Here is a 27777-nt window from a genome sequence, read left to right on the forward strand (position 1 = left end):
CCAGGATTCTTCATATACAATAGTTTTGGACATCTAAAGCTTTCCCTTGGCCATGTTCGACAACATTTCCCTGCCAGTAATCCTGGTGGTGTGCCAGAGAGTAGGGAAGTCAAGAGTGCTGGTAAGACCATCGGCAAAACCGAAACCAAGCATAGGAGGAATCCAACCACGAGCGTACTCCAGAGCGAAGCAAGCGTCGTCCATCTTGTACTGCTTGACCTCACCACGACGCAAATGGTGTACGCTGCCTTGGGGGTAAACCTCGGGCTCGTAGTGGCCGGCAGCAGGTGAGTAGGCAGTCTGAGTACCCTTGAGAATGTGGAAGTAGTCATCTGCAGTGTGGCGACCAGTATGTCCTTCGGTTCCAATGGCAGTACCTATATGTTTGTTAGTCTTTCATAAAGTCTACAAACGATATTCGCAGATGATCTTACCAAAGATAATCAGGTACTCAGTGATACTGGCGTGGATGATGTACATGGCACCCATTGCGCCTCCAGCATTGTTGAAGACCCATTCCTCGTTCAGGTTGACATATTCAGCAGCAGGACCCTGGCTGAGCTCGCCAACGATCTGTGCAACAACAGCCTTAGTGTCGTTTCCATGGTTTGCGATTGCTCTCTTAGAAAGGTCGTGAAGTTGTTGTGTGTCGAAAACATAGAAACTTTGAAGATTTTGTTCCATATAGTAAACAATGGCGGAAAAAAGGGCGATGAGGACCGCGATGATGGAAAATGTGTTTGCGCGGCTGCTGCCTTTCACAGGTTTTGAGCCGCCGTTCTTCTTTGCTGCCATGTTTGGTGTATAGGTCGTCTAGAGCCAGGAGAGACAAGTTCAAAGTCCTAGTATTTCCCCTTGATCCATGGGTTTTGTAACATCGAAGACATCAACAAAAAAATCAGCCCATTTCATATCTCCGATGTCAATCTCCGGGTTGTTAAGGTCCGTGCGTAAGGGGTTTCTTCGCCGGCATCCGCGGCTTCTCGCAGGGCTGAGCGCAGTGAGCAGAGCATTGTGATGAGCTTCATGGTTGTTGAACGAACAACATGAACATCTTGAGTTGCAGCTTTTGCTTCATCAGGGAGCCCAGAAACTTTGGCCGATGATGGTCTTGTGGCTCAGGAGACTACACATTGCCATCTTTGACAGGTGTCCTTTCCTTGAAAGGATAAAGTTGCTTCTTCCTGACCAACCAACGTGCCTGAATGTTACCGTGTCACTGACAGGGTTCGGTGAGAACATCAGCTTGATGTATATCTGGGCCAGCCTTGGGGCCCTTTCCGTCCTCGAGACTGTACTGGGAATCCTGAGGCAAACATATTGGCTGACCATCAGAGTTCTGAACTAATATACAAGCTATTCTCGACCATCATAGAAGCGGCCGCACCCATTTGGGGTACTGGTCATCAGCACGATAAACTTCCAAAATCAGCTCCAGTTGTGCACTGCTTACTGTCAACTGCAAGCCTCAATGCACTTATCGAGAGCGCGCCGACCAATAGATTGCATCGTAAGCCATTCCGGTACTTCCAGAACAACTCACACATGTTGCAAAGTAAGAAGGACCCCCAGATTTGATTCTCCGAATCTCACCTTTTTCCACTTTGGATCGTCACCTTGGCTCCCAACCTACCTCGAAGCCAGATGATTGTCATCGAGAGAGATAAGACTCGAAAATCGAGTTAATGTCCAAGTTTAAGGATTTATATGATCAGGATAGCTCTTCTGATTTGGTCCCCTCCCGATACATCGAGCGGGGAAGGAGCGCCATCATGAAGACGTAGCTGCATGTCCAGTAAGCGAGTTGAACTCTCACAGGCAAGCATCAGCCTTACTCGTCGAGCATGCTCACAGCACACGAGCTGGATGTGTCAGCTCCGCGTTACTGCAAGGCCTGCATAGTACGATTGACTTTGTTCTTGTAGCTAACCATGGGTCCGAGGGAAGATAATTCAGGGAATACCCTCTTGTCTCACATCTCTTTCTTCCGTGACTTTCTGTACACAATTCGTCGACCGTAGTACACCAAAATGACCAACCAGCCAAGGAGTTCTGGGTTCAGGTACGTCTGGCTAGCTTTGACATTGATATATTCTGACCAAACAAAGAGAAGCAATTTCTCCTTATGACGAACACGCACACTTTTCATTATCGTCGACATCTTCAACATACCCGCCATCATACCAGCAATGGCCAGATCACAATGTCTCCCCTCAGGAGCCCACCGATATGAGCTTCGGCAGCAAGTACGAATCAATGTATGGAGTTGCTGTCTCACCAGGTCTTGAGACGGTTTGGGCTGGCGAAGGTGACAAGGAAGTCGTGATGGGTACAGCGCTACCTCTGGCGATACCTACTGCAGGGGTACCACCTAAGAAGGAACCGAAGCGTAGGTTCTTCTGGATCTTGCTGGCGGCTGCTCTCATAGTCGCGATTGCTCTTGCTGTCGGGCTAGGCGTAGGACTCGGAACGAGACACAAACATAAGAAGTCGTCCCCGGAGTCGGCTCAGTCGTCTGATTACTACATCGGTGGTGCACTCAATCCGGCCTACTTTTCGAAGGAAGGTGCTTTCAATGGTAGCGGTTTGGCACTGGCTTCTCAATCTTTTGGCTCAAGCGAGTATGGCGATATTGTTCTTTACTTCCAGCATCACTCCGGATCCATCAGATGGCAGAGGAAAACGGATAATAGCAATGGCGGCTGGGTGGGAGGAACTGCAGCAGAAGTCGTAGTAACGGACGCCAAAAACAACACGCCCCTGAGTGCAGTAGCTTACAGCTTGAATGGGGTGTCTACTGTAAGATTGAAGATACTTGCGACATTATCTCTCGCTAATTCACTCTAGTGGCACCTTTTCTATATCGACTATAAGAACCAGCTGAAAGAAAAGACCAATAGCAACGTAACGAACATTTGGGTAGATGGTCCCTTGACGGCAGGCAACTACACAGTTCTGGATGCCGATCAAGTAGGCATGCAAGCTTGTTGGTATGGCAATGATTACGGCGATGCCGACTATAAGCACAGTCCCCTGCCAAATCAAGGCAATACCACCAACAGCACGTCAGGCTCCAATACCGACGTGGGTATGCATCTCTGGTATGCTTCCGATGCTTCTACCTTTCAGCAGCTAGGGTGGCGTAACGGTGACAACAACTGGACCTTCCAACAAGAGTGGCACAACAAGAACGGCCATGCAGGCTTGGGTTGCTACTCTTGGGGCCCCGGTACGAGTACCTATGTCATGATGGTCAACAATGAAAATACTGTGGAGGTGTGGTGGAAAGATACCAACACAAACAGTTCATCGACAGCCAGCCACCCAATCAATCAATGGACAAACAGCTCAATAGCCATCAACAACGTCTATCCTTCAACGAGTCTTGGCTACACCAACGCCTTCTACGCCCAAGGGGACGACGGCTGGATTAAAGGATACAACATAAGTTGGGCTTCCGAAAACACCACAATCGAGAACAGTTTCCCGGTGAACTCACCCGGCCTCCGGGGAACGCACATGAGTGTCACAACTCTGCCAGACCCGAGCGGAGGAGACAGTTTGTGTGTCTTCTACCAGGAAACTGGAAGCGACATCACTTTTGCAACCAGAGATCTGCTTCAAGGTACTTGGACGTCGACAACACTGGAAATCCCTGATTCATGATGTTGCGATGCTTCAATATTCGCGCCGAAGCAAGTTTCAGATCTACGAGTGGTTGTCTGATATGGGATGTCAAAATTGAACTACGTCGTTTAGCGGTTTGTTTTGGTCTTGTGGTCAAGTTCTTTTTGTCACTCGCTTTGTCAGAAGGCAGTTGTGGCTCTCTGATGTGAGCCGCTGTTACAGTCCTTTCCTGCTTAGGTCTGATCAACTCTTGAGCATTAGGATAAGAAATCGATAAAGCGCTCGTTCTTTTTGCTTTGGTAAAAGTATTATACATTAAACTCTAAACACTCCCAACAATCCTTATTTCTTGCATTTTGACAAAGCCTTGACCTTCGTCGTCATTGTCAAGTTTGCAACATCCTTGACATATTGCGACCAGATGGGCGAAAAGTCTTCATATCCACTGCTACTCGTGATGAAGGTGCCATTGTAGCCATTGGCAATGACGTTCTTGGTATCGGAATTCAGTTTCTTAGGTGACGATGCTGGGAAGTCGTGAATGATAATTGTGCTCTTTCCTCTCAAACACTCAGGAATCTTCTTATGGCCAGTAGCATTCCAATCTGCGTAAGAGTTCTCGTACGCATTGACATAATCCGCATAATCGTAAAATTTGGCATCAATAGGGATACCAGGGTTCGTCCAGACTTTTTGGTGATATTTGGGCATGGTTCTGTGGATATACTTTTGGAGGTCTTTCATGTAAGATAGATATTTTGTCTCATAAGGTGCTTCGTCGATGAAAATGCCGTCGAGGTGGATATCTGACTTTGCTGTTTTCTTCCAGGTGGAGTAGGTTTTGATATCCTTGTGTACCTCGTCTGCTTTGCGTTTGGCGTATTCAATGTGCACGTAGCCGAAGAGTTGGACGTTGCTGTAGGAGCGGAGCGTGCTGACTGCTGAGATGATGTCGGGCTGAGTAGCCCCGTTTGAGGGCCCTGAGTCGGGGTTGATGATGATGTTGAAGGTGGTGTCTGGGGCTGCTGAGATGGAGTTGTAGAGGGGCTGCCAGGCGTTGCTGGTTGGCCAGATGTACAAAGGTACAGCGACCGCCATAGCTAAGTTGACCATCTTGGAGATGTTCGAGTGTTGGTAGGCCGAGTGGTGTTTCCGAAGGCGACGCGAGGATTCAGGTAGGAAGTTACAGCAAAACAGTGAGATGGACAAGGAAACTACGTGCGTGAGGAAACGGATGAAGAAGGAGCGATACCTACTTTTCAATACATTCAAATCAAGTGCAAAACATTTACGTTGTCACTGCCTCATCCTTCGAGAAAGACTGGCTACAAGGTCAACTTTTAGGCTTCCAATATACTCATAGGGGCAACAAACGGCTTCTATAACGGTTGCTAGCACGCGCTCCAGACACACGTGCCATACCACTGCTGGCACTACCCCAATAAATACTATAGGATTTTCAAATAACCATCATTTTGTGCATGAGGAATATCCAAATGGCCAAACAGTCAAGTTCCTGTTTCGCTGTCTTGCTCGATAATCGTGGTGCCATTGAGCGACATGCACGAACCGAGCACTTGACGATCAACCTGCACCCAGAAATAGTCAGATGAGAGCTTGGAATCTGTAATATGAAACCACGAGATCAAATTGACATAAATGGAGAAGTAGCAAAGCCTCGTTCGATGACGAGTCGGAGAGGGTTTGAAAAGAGAAGAAAAGAAATGGCTTCCCAGACAGCGCCAAGGGAAGTTTCAAACGAAGCCTTCGAGGCAGTGTCGATAGTAACATGATGTAGACGATGAGCAACAGACTTGCCAGTCAGTGTTGAACCTCTCGCAAAGCCTCTTTTCTTGTGCTTCCAGAATCGCGATAGCAAGAGATTCTGGATACAAAGTACAATAACGGAGTGTCACAACAGATTCAACACGATGATGACTGAAAGCGTGTAGATGTATGATTTAATTACATGAATGTCTACCGAGACTTCTTTTATTTACTGATTGTCTAAAGCAGAGCGATGCTGAAAGATAAAAACGGGGTGCATTAACACAACAAAGTCAAGCCGCCAGAAAACTCCTGCTGAGACAGCCAATTTATGCATCGACATCAATCAACTGGCGCGCCTTATGCGCCTTTTCGGCCTCCTTAATTAAGATCTCAAAGTCGCCAGACATATCACACATGCCCTTGAAGATACCATTCTCCATTCTGATGAGATCCCAAGGGTTGCCGAACTCGATCAGTTCACCCTTGTCGAGCACCAACACCTTGTCGTAATCGATGATGGTTTGCAGACGATGAGCAATGGTGATAGTAGTGTTCTTGATCTCGCGGATGGTCTCTTGAATCTTGGCATCTGTAGCGTAATCGATAGATGCGGTCGCTTCATCCATGAGCAGAACCTTGGGGTCTTTGAGCAAGGCACGTGCCAGACAAAGGAGTTGACGCTGGCCTTGTGAAAGATTGCTACCTGACTCTGCGACTGGAGAGTAGAGGTTCGTGAAGATGTTCTTGTTCTCCAGTGTGGCGGGATCGGCGACTGTCTCAGCGGCTGCGCCTTCGAAACGAACGCTACCAGTGCCGTGTGTAGGCGAGGGGGCACGCGACGGCTCAGCCGAGGCAGCACCAATAAGCTGTGTTCGTCGCAGGGCAGTGAAGATTTCCTCATCAGTAAATAGACCGAAGGGATCAAGGTTACTTCTGATAGTGCCGGAGAAGAGTGTGGGGTCTTGAGGAACCATAACGATGTTCTCGCGCAGATCTTGAAGACCAATCACGCTGACATCAACATCGTCAATGACGATGCTTCCAGTTTCGGCCTCGAGAGCTCTGAAAAGAGCAAGAGCCAACGAACTCTTACCAGCACCAGTTCGACCGACAACGCCGACCTTCTCGCCTGGCAAGATCTTGAAACTAAGATTCTTGAGAACCATGTCAAAGTCACTGCGGTATCTAGTACTGTAGTCCTTGAATTCGACAGCACCCTGGCTAGGCCAGTCAGGCGAGGGCTTCTTGTCTTCAATCTGGTAAGGTGCTTCTTGCTCGACCTCGAAGTACTCCTTGACACGCTCAACAGCGTTCATGTTTTGCTCATTCATCGAGTAGAGTCTGACGAACCACAAGACGTTCTCGGTAAAGGTAACAGCGTAGGTCATGGCCAAACCAGCAGCACCAGCATCAAGCTTGCCAACGCTCAGAATGACGAAGGCACCAGTGAAGAATGATACCAAGGCACCAGTTACATCGACACGGAATGCGAGCCAGCGGTTAGCGCCCCAAAGATAGATGAAAGGTCTCGAATGGGTGTTAACCTTGTGCATGTTCTCACGAATGAAGCGGCGCTCGTCGCCATAAGCTCTGATGGTTGTCATACCAGACAAAGTCTCGCCGAATTGCTGGTACAGCGGACTGCGCTGTACAGACTCCAGACGCTTGAGATCGCGAGACGAGTTGATGTAGAAAGCACCAATCATGACGTACAAAACGCTGATGAAGGCACCAGCAATCAAGAAGCGAGGTGTAATGACCGAGATGAGAATAACAGTAGTGATGATGGATGCCATACAGTGGACTACGCCAACTGCGACAGGGGCAATTTCCTGGTCGATGGCCTCAACATCCTTGGAGAATCTGTTCATGATTTGACCGAGGGGTGTAGAGTCGAAGAAGCGGAATTTGGCGTGAGTAATAGACTCCATAAGCTTTCTGTGAATTCTCTTAGAGGCGACCAGAGAACCATAGAAGATAACACCTTCACGAGCGACGGTGATCAGCATGTAGATAAGACCGAGAACACCGTAGACAGCAAGATAGTAGAAGACGTCAACCCTGTTTGAACCCTCTGAACGGATAGAGAGGTCGCTGGTGTTGGAAGTGCTAGAGAGAGGCAGACCCCACAGACAAGATCCACTCTTGATGCAGGAAGCTCCACTGCCAATACCGCTGAAAACGTGAGTAAGCTGGCGAGGTTGAGTGTAAACACCCATGACAGACATCTCCCTATTGTTGGAGTATGCGTTGGCCCATTGGCGGATCCAAACATTGGTCGAGACCTGAGAGACCTGCTGGAGAACGAACATCAAAGCAGTCACGCCCCAGTAGTACCATGTGCCCATATAAGAGAAGTACATGAGAATGACCTTGAAGCTGACACTTCCGGTGGCCTTGGTTTCGGTGGGCAAAGTGACATCAACATCCTTGTTCATGCCGGGGATATCCTTCGTAACAACCTTGTGAAGAGTGTTGTCTTCGTAATCGGCTGTACCATTTGTGGCTTCTCCGTTGGCATGACCATTTTCACCAAGAACCTTGTCGCCACCGATACCGGAAGGTACACGAGATGGTATAGTTGATGCCCCTCCTTCAGACTCTTCCAAGACCTTGCTAAGATCCTCTGTGAGCTTGCCGGACATGATAACATCCCTAGCACTGCCCTGAGTACTAACTCTGCCGTTATCCAGTACAGCGGCAAACGCAGCATGAGGGAGACATAGAGTTGTGCTGTGGGTAACCAAGATACAGGTTCTGTTGAGCATGAGAGGGCCCATAAGAGCCTTCTCGAAGATCCATTTAGAAGTATGAGCATCGACTGCACTCAGCACATCATCCAAGAGGACATGTCTGGCATTGCAGTAAAGTGCACGAGCAAGCGAGATACGCTGTTTCTGTCCACCAGAAAGTGTGACACCCTTCTCACCAACAAGAGTCTGGTCGCCACCATCGAGAATCTCAAGATCGCGCTGCAGGGAGCAAGCAACGATGACATCCTTGTAGCGTCTTGGATTCCAGGGGCTAGCAAAGACGATGTTCTCCTTGATGGTTCCGTTGACAAGCCAGGCTTGTTGAGCACAGTAGGCGACACTTTCAACCAGTCCAGTATCCGGATTAACCTTGAGATCCTCTCTGCTCTGTCCACCAGGGAGATATACATGACCATCGAGCAGAGACATTTCTCCAAGAAGTGCCATAAGAAGAGATGTCTTACCACTACCGGTAGGGCCAACGATCACGTTCAGTTGACCGATTCTGAAGCGCATGTTGAGGTCAATCATTTTGAAGTCATCAGCTTCAGTGCCGCCACCCCAGCTGAAGGTTGCGTTCTCGAATCCGATGACATGGTTTCCATCCTCATCAAAGTCCTTGTCCTGAAGCTGCTTGTACTTGTCGGTCTCGGGCTCGTTGAGATATTCTTCAATACGATCGACAGACACCTTGGATTCCTGGACGTGAGCAACCATATCGGCGAGCTGGTCCAGAGGAATGCGCAAAAGACTGAAGAGCGAGAGTGCGGTGAAAGCAACGGATGGAATCAGGTCCTTCTTCTCGACCATGGTGTAGACAAGGAAAGTCAGGAAAGTGATGATCACGGGAGCGCCTCCCCAGATGGTAGCTGCGACGGCCCAGACGATGTATCTGTTGCGAAGATTCTTCAGTTCGACGGCTCTCTTCTCATCGACCTGGCCAAGGAAACGCTGCTCCCAAGCAAAGTACTTGATGATACGAATATTGGTAAGCACTTCATTAGTGGTGTGAATACGAGCGTCGGTGGCCGCCAGAATTTTCTTTTGAGCTTTGGCGAACTGCTTGGCGATAAAGAGATTGACAGGGAGAAGGAGAGCCATCATGAAAATGCCAGCAATACTACTGTAGCCCAAGATACTGTAAAGAAGATAAATGGCAAGGGCAAACTGAACAGGAGCCTCTGCCCAGAGGAAGTGCAGATAAGCGCAAATTTCGCTGACCTTGAAAGAATCGACGGCCATCAAGTTGATGATGGTACCAGAAGTGACCTGCTCAGTGCTCTCCTCCTTCTTCGGTACGTCCTTGGAGGCTTCTGCAGTCTTTTTGCCCTTGTAGAACGACTTTACCTTCTTGAGGAAGGCTTCCTTCATAGAGCCTTTGGGTGCAGGAGGCTCGTTATCCTTCTTCTTCTCTTCTTCGCCGAGGACCTTGTCGCCTGCTGCTGCTGCCTTGCGACGCAAAGCCTTAGCATAGATCTCGCCGATGATGATGGCACGAAGACGAATGCAGGTTTTTCTGCCGATCCACAGAGCTTGACCGGCCGAGAGAGCAGCAACAACTCCGGAGACGAACAGCAAGATCACGTAGAACCATGCAGCGTTGGCTGGGGTATCGACTGGGTTCTCAACGTATTCTAGAATGACCTTGAGGAGAAGAGTGGGGACGAAGAGATTGATTCCAGAAATGACGGCCCATGCAGCTTGGATGAGCAAGCCACGCTTGAAGTACTTCAACAAGTGCCAAGCAAGAATTGATGTCTTCTTGACCTGGCGGTAGTTGGCAAGAACAGCTTCAGCCTTGTCCTTAGCATCGAGATTCCAAACGTCGGACAATTCAGTAGACTTCTTGTATCCCTTCCAGACGATCGGGTCGACCCAAGAAAAGGTGGCGAGAGAAAGCACGCTAGCAAGAGGTTCACGAGATGGTTCGATGTCGCCTTCGTACTCGAGCTCGACAGGCTTATTACCCTTACGCGAGGTGAGCATAATCAGAGTCAGCAGAGTGGTAAGCGCAAAGTGAGTGCTCGTAAGCGCTTGGGCACCCATAGAGACAGGGTGGATGATTGCTGAGCGGAAAAGAAGGAAGGCGCAGATCCATTGGACTGCGTAGAGGAAGCCGGTGTGGTACCAAAGGTTATTGAATGAGTAGTTGTTTGTGCTGGAGAAGTAGAGACGGAGAGTGGTCAAAACTGCAACGTACGACCAAAGAGCGGTACTGCAGATGACTGTGACCCTGCTCCACCCCCAAATGCCAGTGGCACATGCAGCAGCATGAATGCCAACCTCGGCCAACACAGCGAGCTCTTCAACGATAGGCAGAAGGAGCTGACCTCGTGGCTTATCGACGACGGACATCTCAGTATTACGAGTGCGGACGGTGTGGATGGCGAGATGTTCGTTTCTGTCAAACTCGTCGGAATCATCGTCGGTGTCTTGATCATCTTGAGCTGCAGGAATGCGAAGGTCCCAAGGATGGGGATGTTTGGGATTAACAAGTTTATAGGCATAGGCATATTTCGAGTTTAGGGCGGTCTGAATTAGTTGAATGGTAAGATATAGTAGGGAGAGTGCGGTCGCGATGAGGGGAATGATTCCCATAAGGTAGCTGGCACATGGTCAGTCAAGCTGTGTCTGTGGCGAGACATGTCTCTGGGTTCGGCGAAGTAGACTCACTCATTTTGAAAGCAGTCAGTGAAATCGTCACTCCGCCAGACAGGCCCCTTGCATTGCCCCCAATTCAACATGGCGGGGATTGCGCCAGGACGTGGCAGCGCGAAGGTTGCTGAGTGTTTTCGCCGCTCTACCAAGCAATGACTGTAATGCGGCCAGCTGCTCCACTTGTGCAGTCTCAGGCTCGCTCTAGACGACAACGACAACAACCACCAGAACTTCGATGTCTTGTGCAACAGCGACGCTGCGATGAAAATGTTGATGAAGGAAGCTGAAAGCCAATCGCGCTCGCTTCGGCCTGATTGACCGTATCTGCGTCACTTCGGCAAGTCTTGACCCAAAATTAAGGCTTAAGGCTCGCCAATCCTGACCCTCTTGACTCGTTGGATTGGCCCGTTTTGCTGGAACACCTGGGGAAAGAAACACACGCTTCGAAAGAGACTCGCGACTCGAGGGCGATGGCTATTATCATATTACAAGCATTCATGAGTGCACGTACGACCATTGCAGCCTTCATGCAACACGTATCACCGCTCTGGACAAGGTCTTCCTCCTGACTCATCCACATACGATACACTTACAACGACCTATCACCGGCTTCCCAATCAGGCAGGACCTAAAGCTTGCGGAGTCCTACACGAGCATAGCTCAACCACAATTCGAGGAAAAAACGATCATTTCAGAGATACGGCAAAATTTGTTAACAGACCGCTATACGCCATTTGATACTGACAAAGAGAATTTAATTGGTTCGTTGGGTGAGGATTCCAGTCATATCACCTGCAGAAGTGGTCGTTGCCGCATTGCAGCAGCCACTCTCTTATCAGCTTTTAATGCTCGGAAGGGCGTAGACCGCAATCCTTCACGCCCGCCCCGCTATTGAACCCTAGAAAATGCCGCGCATGCATTCGCTTAGTTTCTGGGAGCAGCGACTGGTGTCCAGGGCTGGTACTTGTTCTTGGTACTATTTCCGGTTAGCCATTCAATTTGTTGTAGTATCAACTTCCTCGTGACTTACGTGTTGAAGGGTCTGTAAGCACTTCTGCTCCAGGTCAGGCAGGGACGGTGCTCTGCAGGCTCCCATGGGCGAACCTGTCTCTGGAGAAGGGGGTCTTGGGATGGTGCCTTGTCGACCATGTATGACATCCAGGCGTGCCTATGATTTCATGAGCCATGCCCATGCAACGTTCTAGCATTCTCTCATACCATCCGGGCTCGATCTGGTCACTGTTTGATATTGAGTCAGTCCTCCTGCTGATTTAACCAGTAACATGGCAGAAATATACGCACGGGTTGAACTCCTTGTCCTTGTAGTCGCACCATCTTGTTCTCACTAAAACCGCATCGTCAGATCCAAACTCTTCCAGTGTCCTGGTCTCGGATAGACGTACGAGGCAGGTCCTCCATGTTCTCATAGTACTTGTTGCCGTAGCGGTCCTGGCCGATGAGGGTTCCAGCCTTGGTGTCACCTGTACTCCTTCAGTTGCGGTCGCAAGATGTTGAGATTGTTGCACGTCGTACCCATGTACTATAGCGGCGAAGAGTCGTGTGAGTTATCGTTCGTAGAGAGGGTCATTCGTATGTTCCAGAGCGGCGGACGTACCTGCATCTGATGGCCATATTCCTAAAACAGGAGTCAGCGCAAGCAATTGAGACAATGGCCATGGTTCCTCACCTTGAGGCCAATCTTGCGCAAGTTGCGCAGCGTTCTCATAATAGTCGACATGATGTGTGATGTGTGATTTACAGCCCTCGCTGCTCTCGTCGCTTGCTCGCGATGGGATGCGGCAATCGATGGTCAGCAGCCCGTTTGACTTGTTTGTTTCAACCCGGATCGCCAGCCTTGGCATCAAATGTTGGTCGAAACATTTATCTATCAATCTAGTCTCCTTGGGATTATTCTTTAATCTACTGGTCACAAGTGGAAGGATGTTTGCAAGATGTGTTCCGAGGCAAGCAGCCCGTAGGGCAGTGAGATCGATCAGGTCCTCCCACCAGATGCCCATGCGAAGACGCTACTCGAATTCCAGCGTCGCTCCTACAACCAGTACACCATCTCCCGGAGCAGCATTGGGCGGTCTGAATACCGAGCTAGACAAGCTGTCTCCTCGCTTTGACATAACTTCTTCTCAAATTGAGATTCTAAGGTCTCCCTCCGACTTCTATGAGACCTTGAAGGCAAGTTCGACAACCGCCTTTCATAATTCAGCAAATTCCTTCTTCCCATCACCCTTTCGAGTTGTTCTACTTCATGTGAAGTGATTGTGACCTTCTTTTCATCTAAATTATGGAACCGAGGCTTCAAATCAGTCTTCTCGTAGCCATCAGACTGACTGAAACAGAACAAAATCAGAACTGCTGAAAGCAGAATCTACCTTTCTACTCTGTACATCGGCAAGTCCGAGCATGAACTGGTACGTTGGAAAATTATCATGTTTTTTCCAGATCTGACGAGCGTCTCAGATACAAACTATCCAAGAATCTCTCAAGCGCAACCCCAAACTCAAAGTCTCCTTCCTGACAGACTCTCTTCGAGGAACCAGAGAGACACCCAAAGCATCATGTGCCACCTTGCTAGCAGCCCTGATCGACGAGTTTGGCCCAGACCGTGTTGAAGTATGCATGTACCACACACCAAACCTGACTGGTTTGCGTAAATCCCTAATCCCTAAACGCATCAACGAAGGCTGGGGATTGCAACATATGAAACTCTACGGCATTGACGACGAGATCATCATGTCAGGTGCAAACCTCTCAGATGACTACTTTACCAACCGTCAGGATCGCTACCACCTGATCTCTTGCAAACGTATCACCGACTATTTTGCAAAGGTGCATGACACAGTGTGTAGCATCAGCTACCGCGTAGTACCGAATGCTTCTGCACCTGGTGGATTCAATCTCAACTGGCCAGCCACAAATGCGCATCCGGAGCCTTTGGCAAACCCCAAGGAGTTTATTGTTCAAGCCACTAAATTGCTTGCTCCTCTGCTGAAACCAGCTTCTTCTACTCCTGCTCAGACGCCGACAACGGATACACAAATTTATCCTCTGTTGCAGTTGACACCTCTTCTCAAACCCGACACATCGACTGAACTGCCAGCTCTTACCACAATCTTAAAGAGACTGGCAACCCCAGCATTCGCAGGGAGCAAATGGACTTTTACAGCCGGCTACTTCAACATGACACCCTGGCTGCGCGACTTACTCCTAGCATCTAATCCATCATCTGCGAATGTCATTGCTGCCTCTCCATGGGCCAACGGGTTTTACGGCTCTCCAGGAGTATCAGGTATGCTACCAGCCGCGTATACACTTTTAGGTCGCCGCTTCCTCTCTTCAGTCCAGAAAGCCGGGTTGGAAAACCAAATCACGCTCAAGGAATGGAGAAAGGGCACTGTGAACACACCAGGCGGGTGGACGTATCATGCTAAGGGCATTTGGGTGACTCTCAAGGACGAACCGGGTCCAAGTGTCAGTTTGATCGGCAGCAGTAACTACACAAAGCGTAGCTACAGCTTGGATCTGGAGGCGAATGCGTTGATCGTTACGAGGGATGTTGAGTTGATGAAGAGATTGAAGGAGGAAGAGGAGTGGTTGCAGGAGTATGCTACCAAGGTTGATCAAGGGACGTTTGAGAAGACGGAACGTAGGGTTGGGTTGCATGTGAGGATTGCCATGTGGATCGTGACGCTGGTTGGTGGTGCTTTGTAGATGGTGATGTGGTTGATTGAGCATCTGTACGATATGTAGAATAGAGACTGTTGGTTAGAATGTCTCACCTCAGATTATAGCCACATATATGATTTGGCCGAGTTCACAAGTTCTCGGCAATCTTGCAGCAACAACGAATAGCGAACAGTCAAAGATCAAGACAACATCACAAGCGCAGAGTAGACGAGGGAAGTATTCAGATGGCCTTTTGAATCATTTTTTTCATTCCGGCAACAGCATAACCCAGCCAGCAACAACTCCTCCTTTTCTATGATATCAAGAGAGAGATTGCAGCGAGACGCTTACTGCTGGGCCTTGCGGGCCTTGGAGCCACGGAGCTTGGTGGGGGCAACGGTGGCCTTGACCTGGCGGGTCGACTTCTTGACGGCGGAAGCGCGCTGGACGGCCTCCATGTGCAAGTCAGAGCGGTAGCCCTTCTTGGTGGAGCCGGAGACGGCGTTGTTGATGAGCTTGCGCGAGGGGGTGGTGGCCTTGAAGGCGACCTTCTGGTAGGACTTGCTGGGCTTGTTCCAGTTGTTGCCGAGCTTGGTGGTGACCTCGATCTTGTTGTCCTTGGCGTTGATGCCAATGGCCTGGGGGTTGGCGAGCGAAGAGTACTGTTGTGTACAAACTCCGATCAGAATTTTGGTCTCAAGGTAGAATTGGTGGAGTGTTTCTTTACCTTGCGCGAGTGGAGGTTGGTCAGGTTAAGGGGGTCCTTGGAGAACTGAACACCACCAGCCTGCTTGCGCTTCACGAGGAAGGCATTGTTGTGGCCTTATTAATTGCGCGCGTCAGTCACAGGTCCTCAGATGTTCAATTGTCGTCCCTCCGAAGCGTATTATTTCAAGGTCCGTTTCCTTGCCCACGGAGCGTCCATCTCTTTCAATGTTCGGAGCGAGCGGGGGAGCACATACGGATGGTCTCCCAGATGAGGTCGTAGGAGTTGTTGTCGAAGTTGGTGGCCATTTTTGCTGTGATATGAGATGATACTGGATATCTTCAATATGAGAAGCAAAGAAATCGTGTAATATTCAGTGTGGGCGGAAGCGCTGAAGCCCCGGCTAACCTTCCCTGTTTGGACAGCTCCCAGAGACGCAGCGTCGGTTGTGCTTGCCGACAGAGTCTGGGGTTGCGGCCAAGCATACAGATCCGCTGCAGTGCGTAAGCTGAGCCTCCGCCGCACCCGTTTGGGACTCTTGTCAGCAGCAATCTCCCCTGTCTTCGTCGTCTGCTTCTTTCTTAGTTCTTCCGCCAGCCCTGTATGTGACTGTGTATACACTTTGGCCTTGCTAGGCCTTGATCCAATTTCCTACACCTAAGATCCAACTCTCAGTCAGAGCACTGCTATCTCCGACAAGCCCGCTATTCACCATCTGTTTCATCCGTCCATCCCGAGTCTACGACAAGATCGCGCATTCCTTTCCTGCCTTCCGTCACTGTTCAAATCGCAATACCGTCACAATGGGATACCTCTTCTACTCAATAACTTTCCTTTTCCTCGTCAGCGCAACCGGTATGCTTACTCGGTACTCTCCCTCCGCTAAACCTCCCACTAACACAAACCTCTAGCGCTCTACCTAACAAAACACCTCTGGATCGCTCACGCACCACCGATCCCTTACCTCACAGCACCCGGCCGTATCCCTGAGCCCCTCTGGCGCTTTTCTCAATCTGTTCAACGACTCAATCCCTTCGCGCGAAACGCATATATCAGTCTCGGCCAGAACAGTTTCGAAGACGACATTGAAGCCGGTTTCAGCAGCGCAAACTTTGATTTGCGCGAGAATGTCGAGGGTGGGGATAGTAGACAGGGCTTGGACGAGCAAGGGAAAGAAAGAGTCAAGGCGATTATGAAGAGCAGGGGTTGTGGGTTCGATGAGGCTAGGAGGATAGTCATGGAGGAGAGATTTGGAAGGGAGAATATTGGCAAGGATGGCAGGCCGAGAGATCCAAAGGCTGTCATGTTTGATCGCATGTGAAGCCTTGGGAAAGGACTGCTGCTCTTGCTTTCTCTTTCATCTGCCTTGGGCTGCTTGTTTCCTACAGTGGAACATGGTCTGGCGTTTGCACATTTCTTTTGCTTGTTTGCTATTCAATATACCATGGTCTACGGACCAATCTCGTTTTTTCTGACTTCGATCGAGGGTCGAGACCTTTGGGCCGCCCTAATTTGCATCTCAATATACATTTCCATCTCCTCTCACCATGCAACCAAATCCCGAGCATGCCATGAACGCCTCGCTAAAAACAACAGCTTTTTCCTTGAATCGTAGATGAAACCATTTAGCCCAGCTGTAACCATATCATCGTCTCTGATAAGCATTCGGAGGCATTCCTGGCGGTGGAGCAGGGAATCCGGGAGGAGGCATGCCAGGCATTCCGAAACCTGGTGGTGGTGCAAATCCAGGTGGAGCTCCGTTGGGTGCGAAACCTGGAGGCGGAGCAAATCCTTGAGGAGGACCATTGTAGCCACCTTGGGGTCCGTTGTATCCACCAACGCTTGGGGGTGGTCGAGCAGGCACACCAGCAGCTGCAGGAGGAGGTGGAAGCTGATTTCTGGCAGCTGGGGGAGCGCCGTATCCGCCAGTCACAGGCGAAACGCCGTAGGGAGCAGCTGCCATGGGTGTAGGCGGCGCAATAGGAGTAGCGATTTGAGGAGCCAGCAGTTGCGGAGGCAGAGGTTGCACTTGGGGTTCGATGTTGTGTTCGCGGCCAGCAGCAGCGAGGGCACGCTCTGCGGCGTCTCCGTGGCGTTCACCCTTGCCATCCTTCTTGAAAGCGTACTGAACGGTGATCTCCTTGTTCATGAGGTATTGGCCGTGCATATTCGCGATGGCATCGTCCGAGGCTTCGAAGGTGGTGAAAGACACGAATCCGTATCCCTTGCTGAGGTTCGCATCGTCACGGGCAACCTGAAATGACATTAGCGACTCGAAAGAGCAGGTCAGTGAGACGGCGCATACCTTTGGCGCAGAAGTCAGGCTGCCGAAGCGGCTGAAAGTCTCAAACAGAACGCGCTCGTCGACCATGGGATCCAGGTTTCCAACAAATAGCTCAGCACCCACATCCAACGTCTTCTGCTTGTCTGCCGAGGCCTTGTTGACACGAATAGGCTTTCCCCAAAGACGGATCTGGTTCATGATTTTGGCGGCATAGTCGGCATCTTCTTCGCTAACGAACTCGACGAAACCGAAGCCCTGGTGTGTTTGGGTGACGCGATCCTTGGGCAGATGAACATTGACGATACGGCCGGCTTGGAGCATCAACTCCCAGACGAGCTGGTCAGTCACGCGCTCATCGAGGTTGCCGACATAGACGGTCGCTTCCTTGTCTTGTTCCCTGGACATGGTGTTAGCTTGAGCTCTGGGTTGATCGCAATATGCGCCCTCGGCAGCGGATGAGCAGCATCGAAGGTGTGTCGCAGAGAGGTTTAGAACACGACATACCAGTGCTTTCCTCCCGACGCCATGTTTGCTCTCGTGAATGAGTGTGATACCAAAGAGCAGCGTCCTGTCGCATTCGCTGGAGAAGTTGAGCAATGACGGAAGGCTCCGCTGCTTCTTTTCGCCGCAAAGGCCGAATCCAACGCCCGTCGCAAGTGACGATTTACAGACAAGAGACGACTTCTTCTTGTCCAGCCACTTTGTTACCCAACCCAGTGTCCATCTAGTCAACATGCAGCTTTCCGAAGAGACCAAGGTACGCTGATGCTGTGTATAGCATGCTTGTCGATTTCTGGCTGACCCTCGTCTAGGAGCGCATCTCGCGCGTCATTGACATTTCTCGTGTCGCTGTTCACTAGTACGTTCGCACCGTCTTTCGCTTGTCCTTTGTCCTCTGGAATCGTCGATCGTCAATTTTGTTATACTGCTGGGAGTTTGGAGAGATGAGAAAGAGCAAGGACATAGGGCCACCAAGAACCGAAGCATTCAACTATCGTCTACACCGAAACCACTCGCTTGATCTTCATGAAAGAACACCCGCTGACAGGCATTCTTCTAGCGGCTACCTTCCTCTGATCATCTACTTGGGCTACACCCGCAGCGTGCCCCGTCCTTCGCTGATCAAGTACGGCTCCACCCTCGACATGTAATGTACCACAGAACGCTGACTAGCTTCCAGGCTCTTCTCTCCTCTCGCCATCTAAGCAGAATAAGCTGGTCGGGAATTGTACGATAGACGAAACGAGGCATGAAGTCGTGTTGAGGGTTGGCAAAAGGCCCATCGAGATGCAGGTCAGCTAGCGGCCTTGACCACTAAAAAAAAAAGCTACCACCTGCCACTTCTTTGTACAAAATAAAAACATGCCACTTTTGATGAAACCACAAAACATTTCTCTATGGGTATCCTATCACGACTTCTCCGTTAATGCGCTTTGCGATCCATCGTCTATGAAGCATCCTTGTCCTTTTTGAACCTGCTCGCAAAGGCCGGGAAGTTCATAGTCGGCTTCTTGTCAACTGGACTGGCCGCTTGAGAAACTGCAGCTGCCTTCTGTGCCTCGACTCCCTGGCTGACCTTCTCCAGTAACTCGGCTCCATTCATCTTATCCACCTTGCCAAATCTTTTGCGTCCCTTTTCAACGTCAAAGAACTCTTCTTCCGCGCGACCTTCGCCTTCCTTGGCTACAGCCATGAGCTCAACTGTCTGGCGCAGCTCATCAAGGCCCTCCATGAGCACTGGATTGTCGAGACTGCGGACAAAGTTGATCAAGTGCTCGGTGTCGAGGCGGAAAGCTGTTACGCTCTGGGGCGAGAGACGGCGAATGGAAGGGTCGAGCGGCAAAGCAAGAATGGCATTGCTGATATGACCGAGGGCGTCAAAGTAGATAAGCTCTTTGATCTGCACCGGCAACCCAAGCAATACACTGGACATGACGTCGGAGAGATAGCGTGTCAATTCCTGCATGTAAGGTGAAGCAGCTGGTGGCTCGTAGGTGGAGCTCCAGTCATACTCGGCCGTTTCGATCAAGTCATCAATCTTGCTGTTAACAAGCTCGAAGATGCGCTTCTCGGCTGCCTTTTTGGCTGTCGTAAATTCTTCTGTCGCGGCGAGCACGATTGGGCCGGCTGCGCTGCTTGACGAGCGGGCTTCCGCGAGCAACTCTTGCAGCTCGCGACATGCTGTCTCGAAGTGGTCGAGGTTGGTCAGGATTTGGACAATCTGTCCGGGATATTGTGATGAAAGTCTCTCGACCAGTGACCTGCACACTTTGTGGCAAAGAAGTTCGTCCAAAGACTGTTTTGAAGGATGTCAGTCAGCGTTTTGTAAATCTTAGGCTTTGAAAGTATGGTTGCTTACGCTTTTGAGTGTATCGTCGATTACTGCAGAATTCTGGAAGTGATCGTCGGAGAACAAATAGATCTGGTTCAAAAAGTTTCGGATGTCTATGCAACAAAGCGGGTACATCTGTGAGAAGGGGAGAACACAAGGGAAGCTGTACGAATTAGCATCATAACTCTGCTTGCGCCGGGTGCATAACCATACTTTTGCTGCTCACGATCCTTCTCTGGCGTGTACCAACTGACGTTGATGACCTTGTCGTACTCATCGGGGTTGTTGATGGGCATGGGCATGTAATCGTCGGTCGAAACAATCTGTGTGTGAAAGTGAGTTTACGCACGCAACACGAACCACACCACCGGGCTCGCGAAGCCTGAACACTCACCTCCTGGAAATCCTCGCTGAACCTCTGCTTCAGTAATTGAGCGTACTTGTCGAAAATTTTGAGGAGCAGCCTATCGAGACTATCAACAGAATAGCCCCAGCTCTGTGGTTGCTTGTCAGCATCTTCGCCAGCTCCCAGTCTGATGGTAAAAACAGTACTCACTCCCATGGTTTGGACAAAGAGCGCGATGACACCCTTGATTTTCAACAGTCTCTCGTCGTTGTCGATGGTTGGAAGGGCCTTGCTAACAAGTGTGATAGCACTCTGGCACATCGAATCCCACAACTCCTCAACCTGGACATTGTCAGCAAACTTTCTGGACAGCTCAGGGGAATGCGCTCACGTCTGCTGATGATCGCAAGTTCTCCGTCTTCATCATGGTAGCTTTCTCTACAATGGCAAACCCAGCAATACTTTCTAGCAGAGTACTCAACTCGCCTGCGTCCTCATCTAGCAGATCCAGAGTCGCAGGTAGGAGCAGCTCCTTCTGTCTCCTTCTGGTTGCCGAATAGTCCTGGCGAAACTTTTCGCTCTGGCCCAACGCGTCATGTATGTGAATAGCTTCGAACAAAGGAGAAAAGTCGACCTGCACCTCTTCGTTGTTCAATACATCAAACTCCTCGCTCTCATCAGCAGCAGCTTCCACGGCTGAGTTGAGTTTGAAGTTGCCGAGATCAGGGTTTTCCTCGAACCTCATCTTGTGTCTGGTTCGACGCATCTCTGTATGGTAGAATGCAACCTCCCCCAGGAACTGTGAAGTCTCTCGGATTCGGAAAAGCCATGTGTTCAGGTCTGCCATTACAGCCTCAGCGATCAGACGCTGGGTCGCGGGTACTGAGCGCTCAATCATGCCTGCAATCATGTAGCGGGTAACCTCCCTGAGATGAACATTCTGCAGCTCATCCAAAGCTCGGAGTGCGGCGTAACGGTTTTTCTCCTGAAGCAGATCATGCACTTGATTTGCTAGCCGCAATACCTCGAGGCAGTCTTTTAAGGCTTGGGTAGCATCATCAATGTTTTGCCTGACACCCCTGGAATCGACCAATGCTCTCTTCTGCTCGGCGAGCTTTTCGGTACTGGCCTCGATGGACTGACTGAGACTCAGAATTTCAGCTGTCAAAGTGACGGTGCCTTCCCGGACGCGCTGAAGCTGATTGACAGAGTTGATGAATTCTTGATGATTGGTATTGCAGATACGTTCAATCTCGGCTTGTCGATCGTTCGAGACTTGTGTCAGAGCCTGGATGAGATGATTTGCACGTTCCGAGTTTCTGACATCACGCATCACCGGAATCAACTGGTCGATGTAGTCTGTCTCTGACGATGACAGGATGATCTGTACTTCATTAGCTTGGCCCCAGATCTCAGGGCGACCGCATTCGGTACCTGCTGAACGGCACCCATGAACTCATCATGAGGCTCAGTAATTGCCGGCATCTCTACTGCAATTGGAATTCGCTCGGTTTAGCCTATTTCAAGGCGCGCCTTTGCACGAGACACGTCCTTTGACACGTATCTGCCTCAGATGCTGGCAGATGGAATCTCCTCCAAACGAGTGAACCAACAACAGTGAAGCAATCTCTCTCACAACTGAGCGAAGAGATCAATGTGATCAATCTACCGAATCGCTGATCACGATTGTTGTTGGACTCGAGAAGCCAGAAGCACTCCATGATTTGGTGTTCGAGAGTAGGTGATGGTCAAAGCGTCGCGCTAGGCATAGTTTCCGCAGAGCCTCAATCCCACATGGCGGATGACCGGGCTCAAACTGCCAAGCAAGCACTGCAGACTGCAGACAAACATATTTGAAGCCTGCCTTCCAGATCAAAGAGAAAGAATGAAGCCTCTTTCCTTGCTGAGATACTTTGGATGTATATGCATTCGAAGGACTGAACATATTGAAACCTACTACATATAATCATGAAGGATATCCTTCAGCTGTTTCGATCGCTCGGATGTTAAACTTACATCATGGCGTGCGAGCTCACCATCAAGGTGGAAGTACCCTTTCCATCGTTGTCTCGAAGGACTTCTTCCACATAACCAGCCCATTTTCTGCTCCATACCATCCCTCCTTTCTCCCCCTTCCATAGAATTGTCCGAGGTTTTACGACGTCGAGCGTCTGGCCAAGCCGATTGAGTTGATATCCACGATCGCCTACTTTCGACCACCCCTTGGCTCTTTACGGAAGGTTCGAAGATTCGCAACTTCCTCGAGAGTGACCTTTTCGAGCACCTTCCTCTGTCCGAATTCCTTACCACGCCTAGGTCAACCTTGTTGAATCTTCCTTGAGCCTCCTCACCAGTAGCTTCAGCGTTCGGTCACTCGCTTGGTGTTCTCACTGCTATACAGACGACATCATAGACGCTGGAACATTACCTATAAAAGTGGTTCCCCCATCAACCAACTCTCTTTTCTTCCCTCCACCACCTCTACCAATCTTCAACACTGCGCGCCTTAGCACAGTGTCTCCCCTCTTTGGTCAAGGCTATCTTCTTCTTCTCCCATCCCACATCATTCATCAATTGTCAGCACACCACCATGTCTCCACCTCAGTCCTCTGAGATGCTGCGCAAGGATTCAGCCACATCGAACGATGAGCGCCAGATCCTCCAGAACGCCGCCGCTAAGGCGCAGTTTGTCCCATCGTCAAAGGTATGTCTTGTTTCATTCTTTCTTCTCTCAGGCGTACTTGCGCAAAACGTAACCTTCTCTACCTCTGCCATCTTTCTCGTTCCTTGTGCGCACTTTCAACTCTTCCCTTTGCCCCAGCACACTCTCTCGGACGCCAATTCGCATCCTTTGGCTGCAGCACTCTGAGGCTACACCCTTGGTGTCCCACTCTACGAGCTCTTTGCCTCAGATGCAGTGTATCTCATCTCTCGTCCTCTGGCCTCATCCATCTCATACACTTCTAAACCTGAAACACCTGCTCTACTGGATTACTCATCCTGTCTCACCTCATTCTATCTTTACCTGTCTCATCTATCACAATGCCACTTCCTCTTGTACCTTTTCCATTTGATACAGTTGCACTCCTACTTCTCCTATCATGTACCTTCATCTTTGTGGCTCATACTAATACAATTCTTTCAATAGCCCAACACTGTCTTGAACCCCTTCGGTTCAGAGTTCACCCCTGGCAAGGGTTTCTCGGTTGTCAACGACAAGGAGAGAGACAACGCTAGTTCTTCTTCTAGCACTCTTTACACTCCCGCCAAGAGCAGCGCCATGAAGCTGCTCAACATCGGTTCGACTCCTGATGCGCCTTCCACCAAGAGCTCATCTGTTTCTCCTGTTAAGCCTATCGGCTCCGGCTTCTCGTCGCCTTCCCGTCAGTCTCTTCTCAAGGATGGCCCTGCCTTCAGCACCGACACTGATCCCAACGTCGCCGAGACTCGCTTTGTGCGTTTCGGTTTGGTTCCTACCGAATGGCTTCAGGAGGGCACGCTCCAGGAAGTTCTGGAAGGAGTAAGCTCATCTTCTCGTCTGTGTTCCGATTTCTTACTGATCTTTTCTTAGACCAATTTAGTTGAACTGATCGAAGACTGTGTCTATGCTGCCGATGATGCTCCCGGTTGCTTCGCTCTGTACTGTCGCTTCGACGACTTGCGCGCTGCTGCCGCTTCCAAGACCATGTTTGAGAGCGCTCTGACTACCGTCAGCTTCGCCTTCGTCGATCACCACGAGTACTTCGGCCACGACCATACCAACGCTCGTGCTCAAGCTGTCTCAGCATATGATGGACAGGTCGAGATTACCGCCACCCCCAAGAGTATGATGGAGTTCAACATCAATTCCATCTTCGCCGAAGTCCGTGAATTCGCTGAGGCATTTGGCAACGTGCGTTCATTCGCCTACATCGAGACCAAGGGCTTCCAGGCCCCTCGTTTCCGTGCAGAGTTCTTCTCGGTCAAGTCTGCTGAGAACGCAGTCGCTGTCTCAAACCAGAATGACTCTGCTTGCTTCTCCGTAAGTACTTATCTCTCTTTACTTCTCTGCCGTTTCAGCATTGTCTTGAATCCTCCAATCAAATCCCCCGCTAACAATTTCAGGACTCTCTCACCGTATCAGTAAAGGAATACGCACCTCCGGGCTACATGCGCTACGTGCACCCTGCTGCCTCCATGGTTCAGCTCGTCGATGCTACTCAAGGTCTTGCCGTCTCTGGTGAGGCTGATGATGAGTACAGCCACTATACCACTCGTCGTTCCAGAGGTGACTACTCGGAAAACTCTCGTGGTAACTCTGGTCCTCGTCGTGGCCGTGGTGGTTTCCGCAACTCTGTTCCTCGCAGTCTTCAGCCTGCCTGGTGGGTTCCCTCTGACGATTCCCCTGTTCACCAGGTCGACATGGAGTATTGGAAGTTCAACCAGCCTCAGACTGTCAATCTGAGAAAGATTGAGGCAGGTGTTGACGTTCGCACCACCATCATGCTACGCAATATTCCCAACCGTGTGGACTTTGAGGACTTGAAGCTCTTCCTTGACGCCACATCTGAAGGCCACTACGACTTCTCGTACTTGCGCATTGACTTCTCGAACAACCTCAACGTCGGTTACGCCTTTGTTAACTTTGTACGCCCTGAGTTCATCACCAACTTCGTGCAGCAGCGTGTTGGCAAGGAGTGGAGCATGTACGGCTCATTGAAGAAGTGCGAGGTCTCTTACGCCACCATCCAGGGCATCGACTGTCTGCTCGCCAAGTTCCGCAACTCTGTTGTCATGGAGGAGATTCCTCGCTACCGTCCCAAGCTCTGGTACCACGTCGACTCTACCGACTTGCCTACTATCGCTGGTCGCCCCGACAACGAGGCCATCGGTACCGAGGCCCCTTTCCCTCCTCCCAACAACGAGCAGAAGCGTAAGCGCTCCAGAGACAACGCCGGCACTATTGGACTCTTCCCTCCTCGTCGTGGTAGAGGTCCCTACGGACCTGGCTCTCACTTCCGTGAAGGTCAGTACGACCGCGGCACCTCTTTCGCCATCGAAGAGGAGCGTCAGCACGAGGAGCAGCGTCAGCTCCGCTTCAATGAGCGTCGTCTTATCGGCTACCGTGGCAATGACCGTGGCCAGCGTCCTGGTTTGCGCAATGGTAGAAACCAGCAGTCTCGCTACCGCGATGACTATGACGACGAGGAGGATGATTACTTCGATGAAGAGGACCCCTACTTCCGTGGTAACCGCCGCTCTCACTACCGTCGTTGAGCACTGCTTGGACTCGACGCGATCTTCAGCTACTAAACGCTAAGATTTGGACGCAAAGATTGGTGCTTGGAACTTGGTTTCCGTTGCATGAACTTCTTACGTCATCACGAAGAAATGTCCCATATTGTCACGAGGTTGGCATTCGCAGGAAAGAAAAAGAAAATACGTAGGCCTCAGGCTTCGGCAGCATCAGACGTGTGTTCCTCTGGAAACATCTCGTTTCTGGACAGCAGTTTGGAAGTGTTGCCTCTTTCCTGGAGAGCTCAAATGGATTGAAAAAGGAGGATGGATTGATCAGATGAATTGCCGTTGCTATAAGAAAGAAGATGGAAGATTGTGCATTCTCACAGACAGATACTTCTAGCTTAGCTTTGCTTTTCGAAAGATATACAGAACAATGCACGAGGTTGCCTTGATTCTTTTCTCTTGTCCATATGTGCTTGTAATCTGAATATGAAGATGTTGTTGGTTGTATGGTGGTTCTGTCTCATGTTCTGTAAATCCGATAACTCCGAGGCTGGAGTCATGCCTGGCCATCTTTTTATTCCTCGAGCCTCCCACCTAGTACACCAACCCAGAATATTCAAGATTGATACAAAGCCCTCATACATATTGACATCATCCAGCTCTGTATTGTGGGCAAGTCTCTGTAGTAGCAAAAGCGACATTTTATCGCGACAGACGAAAGCAAACGCGAGAGCAAGAAAACCTTTTGGACTTCCGTTACCGAACAAGATCGGACAATCTTTGAAAACCAAAATCATCAAAACTTCTGCAAAAACATTGGAAGCAGGCGTCTGTTTGAGCTGAAATCTGCCAACTCTTTTTGCAGTGACCAGAAGATTTTCGAAGAGGTATATTCATACCACAATCCTCGAGGTCGACAAATTCTCTGGACATCGCCTGCGCCCACCGACAGACCTTTCTTGACTAGAGTCTCTCACAAAAAGATCAATAAGGTTGTACGTGGTACAAGTTGTTGAGCCATCTGCCGAGTGCCGGGTGTCGTGGCTATCTTTCGCAAGCACGAGCTTTATTACTGGACCATCACGACGATAGACAAAACAGCACCTTGTGACTCTACACCATGGAAACCAACCCAATAACTACCATAACCGACCTCGCACCCCTCAAACTTCCCTCCTCCTCACAAACCGCCGACCTCCAGCATTTGCATGCATTAATGCACCTCCTCCACCATCGGAACCACAATCAACATCGCCGCAGCACTTGGTATCGCCACTTCAACATCTTCCGACGACATCTGGGCACGATGCTGGAAAACCTCACGACTCTCTCACATGTACCTACCACAAACCTCGCTCGACACAAGAAGAAAGCAGAGGATGAGGCTTTGCGACTGAGGATACAGCAAACAGTGTCTTTCTGGCGAGATGTGCTGGTGCCAAAGACACAACATGCATTTGGGCAATTGATAGCGGATGGACGATTTGCAGTGCTGGGTGTGGTACTAATGGCAATCTTGGGGCACGTGTGTAGGGTGTTTGGGCTGATCTCTGTTTACGAGGAGTTAGGAGAGGAAGAGACTAGGAAAGCCATCGAGGTCTTTGCTGCGGAGGGATGGGGCGAGGATGAAGGATTGGGTGTCCTTGTGCCACGAGAAGCAGAGAAGAGAGAAGATCTGGGCGAGGTCTTGACAAGGGAAGACAGCGAAGACGAAGAGGATCTAGTGGCTACAAAGGCAAGAGCAACGGAGAAGGAATTGAGGAAGGTTGAGAGTGGCTGTCTGGCTCCAGAACGTGACATGCTGGAGCAAAGTCGTAAGGCACTGAAAGCCATGGCTACCGGCAAGCCATTTGTCACATCTTCGCGAGAATCCAGCATACCTCCGCCAACAAAGACAAAACCGAGCACGAAGCTCAAGACCATGGAACCCGACAGCAAGCCGAAGATCACAAAGGTTCTGCCTGCTGTCAATTGGGACGACAATTCCACGACAACTCTAGCGAAAACATCATCGAAGAATGCTACAAAGACTTCAGAGCCGATTGCGTCTTCAGCGACGACGAGTTTGAAGCCTAAGAAGAAAAGGCCAAAGCCAGAGGAAGGAGAAAGTTCTAGCGGTGCTGCAAAGCCAGTCAAGAAGAAGAAAAAGAAGAATGCTATCGACGACTTATTTGCTGGGTTGTAGACGGAGGATACATGAAGAGCTTCGGCCGTACATCTGCACTACTTCATAGCTATCAACATACTTGTCTTGTACATTACCACTAATGAACATCCGTCCAGAGATCATGTTGCTCGACAGCCCATTGCTATTGGTGAATTCTGGAAGCAAGCAAGGTTAGGAAGAGAGAAAGAAAAGGAAAGGACTCATCCACAGGAAGACTCTTGCTGGTCGGC

General features: G+C 50.1%; 13 protein-coding genes across 13 annotated transcripts; 6 read left to right on the plus strand and 7 right to left on the minus strand.

Annotated features, from left to right (window-relative positions):
- Positions 1-33: 33 nt before the first annotated feature.
- Positions 34-795, minus strand: M437DRAFT_72085 (putative C-8 sterol isomerase (Erg-1); the record flags this gene model as incomplete). The annotated part of the gene is made up of 2 exons (XM_041025793.1): positions 34-377; positions 435-795. The coding sequence occupies 2 exons, from the start codon at positions 793-795 to the stop codon at positions 34-36; spliced, it is 705 nt and encodes a 234-aa protein (XP_040883543.1).
- A 1842-nt stretch (positions 796-2637) lies between these two features.
- M437DRAFT_13819 (uncharacterized protein) lies at positions 2638-3660 on the plus strand (the record flags this gene model as incomplete). Its single annotated transcript, XM_041018727.1, has 2 exons — positions 2638-2799; positions 2848-3660. Coding segments are annotated over 2 exons (975 nt in total), but the record flags the coding sequence as incomplete, so codon positions are not given.
- Positions 3661-3969: 309 nt separating this feature from the next.
- On the minus strand, positions 3970-4725 carry M437DRAFT_39014 (uncharacterized protein; the record flags this gene model as incomplete). Its single annotated transcript, XM_041019934.1, has 1 exon — positions 3970-4725. The coding sequence occupies one exon, from the start codon at positions 4723-4725 to the stop codon at positions 3970-3972; it is 756 nt and encodes a 251-aa protein (XP_040883545.1).
- A 998-nt stretch (positions 4726-5723) lies between these two features.
- On the minus strand, positions 5724-10894 carry M437DRAFT_81011 (bile acid-transporting ATPase; the record flags this gene model as incomplete). Its single annotated transcript, XM_041027469.1, has 2 exons — positions 5724-10755; positions 10824-10894. The coding sequence occupies 2 exons, from the start codon at positions 10892-10894 to the stop codon at positions 5724-5726; spliced, it is 5103 nt and encodes a 1700-aa protein (XP_040883546.1).
- Positions 10895-11732: 838 nt separating this feature from the next.
- M437DRAFT_81012 (NDUFA12-domain-containing protein) lies at positions 11733-12546 on the minus strand (the record flags this gene model as incomplete). Its single annotated transcript, XM_041027470.1, has 8 exons — positions 11733-11784; positions 11839-11976; positions 12027-12047; positions 12111-12153; positions 12212-12289; positions 12342-12348; positions 12424-12444; positions 12496-12546. The coding sequence occupies 8 exons, from the start codon at positions 12544-12546 to the stop codon at positions 11733-11735; spliced, it is 411 nt and encodes a 136-aa protein (XP_040883547.1).
- Positions 12547-12824: 278 nt separating this feature from the next.
- M437DRAFT_40252 (uncharacterized protein) lies at positions 12825-14534 on the plus strand (the record flags this gene model as incomplete). The annotated part of the gene is made up of 4 exons (XM_041020160.1): positions 12825-13002; positions 13060-13061; positions 13163-13234; positions 13284-14534. The coding sequence occupies 4 exons, from the start codon at positions 12825-12827 to the stop codon at positions 14532-14534; spliced, it is 1503 nt and encodes a 500-aa protein (XP_040883548.1).
- A 302-nt stretch (positions 14535-14836) lies between these two features.
- On the minus strand, positions 14837-15503 carry M437DRAFT_39954 (ribosomal protein L28e; the record flags this gene model as incomplete). Its single annotated transcript, XM_041020104.1, has 3 exons — positions 14837-15151; positions 15217-15311; positions 15452-15503. The coding sequence occupies 3 exons, from the start codon at positions 15501-15503 to the stop codon at positions 14837-14839; spliced, it is 462 nt and encodes a 153-aa protein (XP_040883549.1).
- A 495-nt stretch (positions 15504-15998) lies between these two features.
- Positions 15999-16516, plus strand: M437DRAFT_39098 (uncharacterized protein; the record flags this gene model as incomplete). Its single annotated transcript, XM_041019947.1, has 2 exons — positions 15999-16050; positions 16107-16516. 2 exons carry the CDS (start codon positions 15999-16001, stop codon positions 16514-16516), a joined length of 462 nt encoding a protein of 153 aa, XP_040883550.1.
- Positions 16517-16840: 324 nt separating this feature from the next.
- On the minus strand, positions 16841-17884 carry M437DRAFT_39042 (RNA-binding domain-containing protein; the record flags this gene model as incomplete). Its single annotated transcript, XM_041019939.1, has 2 exons — positions 16841-17449; positions 17501-17884. 2 exons carry the CDS (start codon positions 17882-17884, stop codon positions 16841-16843), a joined length of 993 nt encoding a protein of 330 aa, XP_040883551.1.
- A 328-nt stretch (positions 17885-18212) lies between these two features.
- M437DRAFT_81017 (Tom7-domain-containing protein) lies at positions 18213-18684 on the plus strand (the record flags this gene model as incomplete). Its single annotated transcript, XM_041027471.1, has 4 exons — positions 18213-18236; positions 18292-18338; positions 18540-18605; positions 18660-18684. The coding sequence occupies 4 exons, from the start codon at positions 18213-18215 to the stop codon at positions 18682-18684; spliced, it is 162 nt and encodes a 53-aa protein (XP_040883552.1).
- Positions 18685-18926: 242 nt separating this feature from the next.
- Positions 18927-21642, minus strand: M437DRAFT_40314 (exocyst complex subunit Sec15-like protein; the record flags this gene model as incomplete). Its single annotated transcript, XM_041020174.1, has 7 exons — positions 18927-19775; positions 19839-19974; positions 20025-20134; positions 20206-20307; positions 20368-20499; positions 20549-21541; positions 21592-21642. 7 exons carry the CDS (start codon positions 21640-21642, stop codon positions 18927-18929), a joined length of 2373 nt encoding a protein of 790 aa, XP_040883553.1.
- Positions 21643-24333: 2691 nt separating this feature from the next.
- Positions 24334-25413, plus strand: M437DRAFT_39225 (uncharacterized protein; the record flags this gene model as incomplete). Its single annotated transcript, XM_041019966.1, has 1 exon — positions 24334-25413. One exon carries the CDS (start codon positions 24334-24336, stop codon positions 25411-25413), a length of 1080 nt encoding a protein of 359 aa, XP_040883554.1.
- A 1087-nt stretch (positions 25414-26500) lies between these two features.
- Positions 26501-27565, plus strand: M437DRAFT_39246 (uncharacterized protein; the record flags this gene model as incomplete). The annotated part of the gene is made up of 1 exon (XM_041019973.1): positions 26501-27565. One exon carries the CDS (start codon positions 26501-26503, stop codon positions 27563-27565), a length of 1065 nt encoding a protein of 354 aa, XP_040883555.1.
- Positions 27566-27777: the final 212 nt, after the last annotated feature.

This window comes from Aureobasidium melanogenum (genome assembly GCF_000721775.1).
Source record: "Aureobasidium melanogenum CBS 110374 unplaced genomic scaffold scaffold_2, whole genome shotgun sequence".
NCBI lineage: Eukaryota > Fungi > Ascomycota > Dothideomycetes > Dothideales > Saccotheciaceae > Aureobasidium > Aureobasidium melanogenum.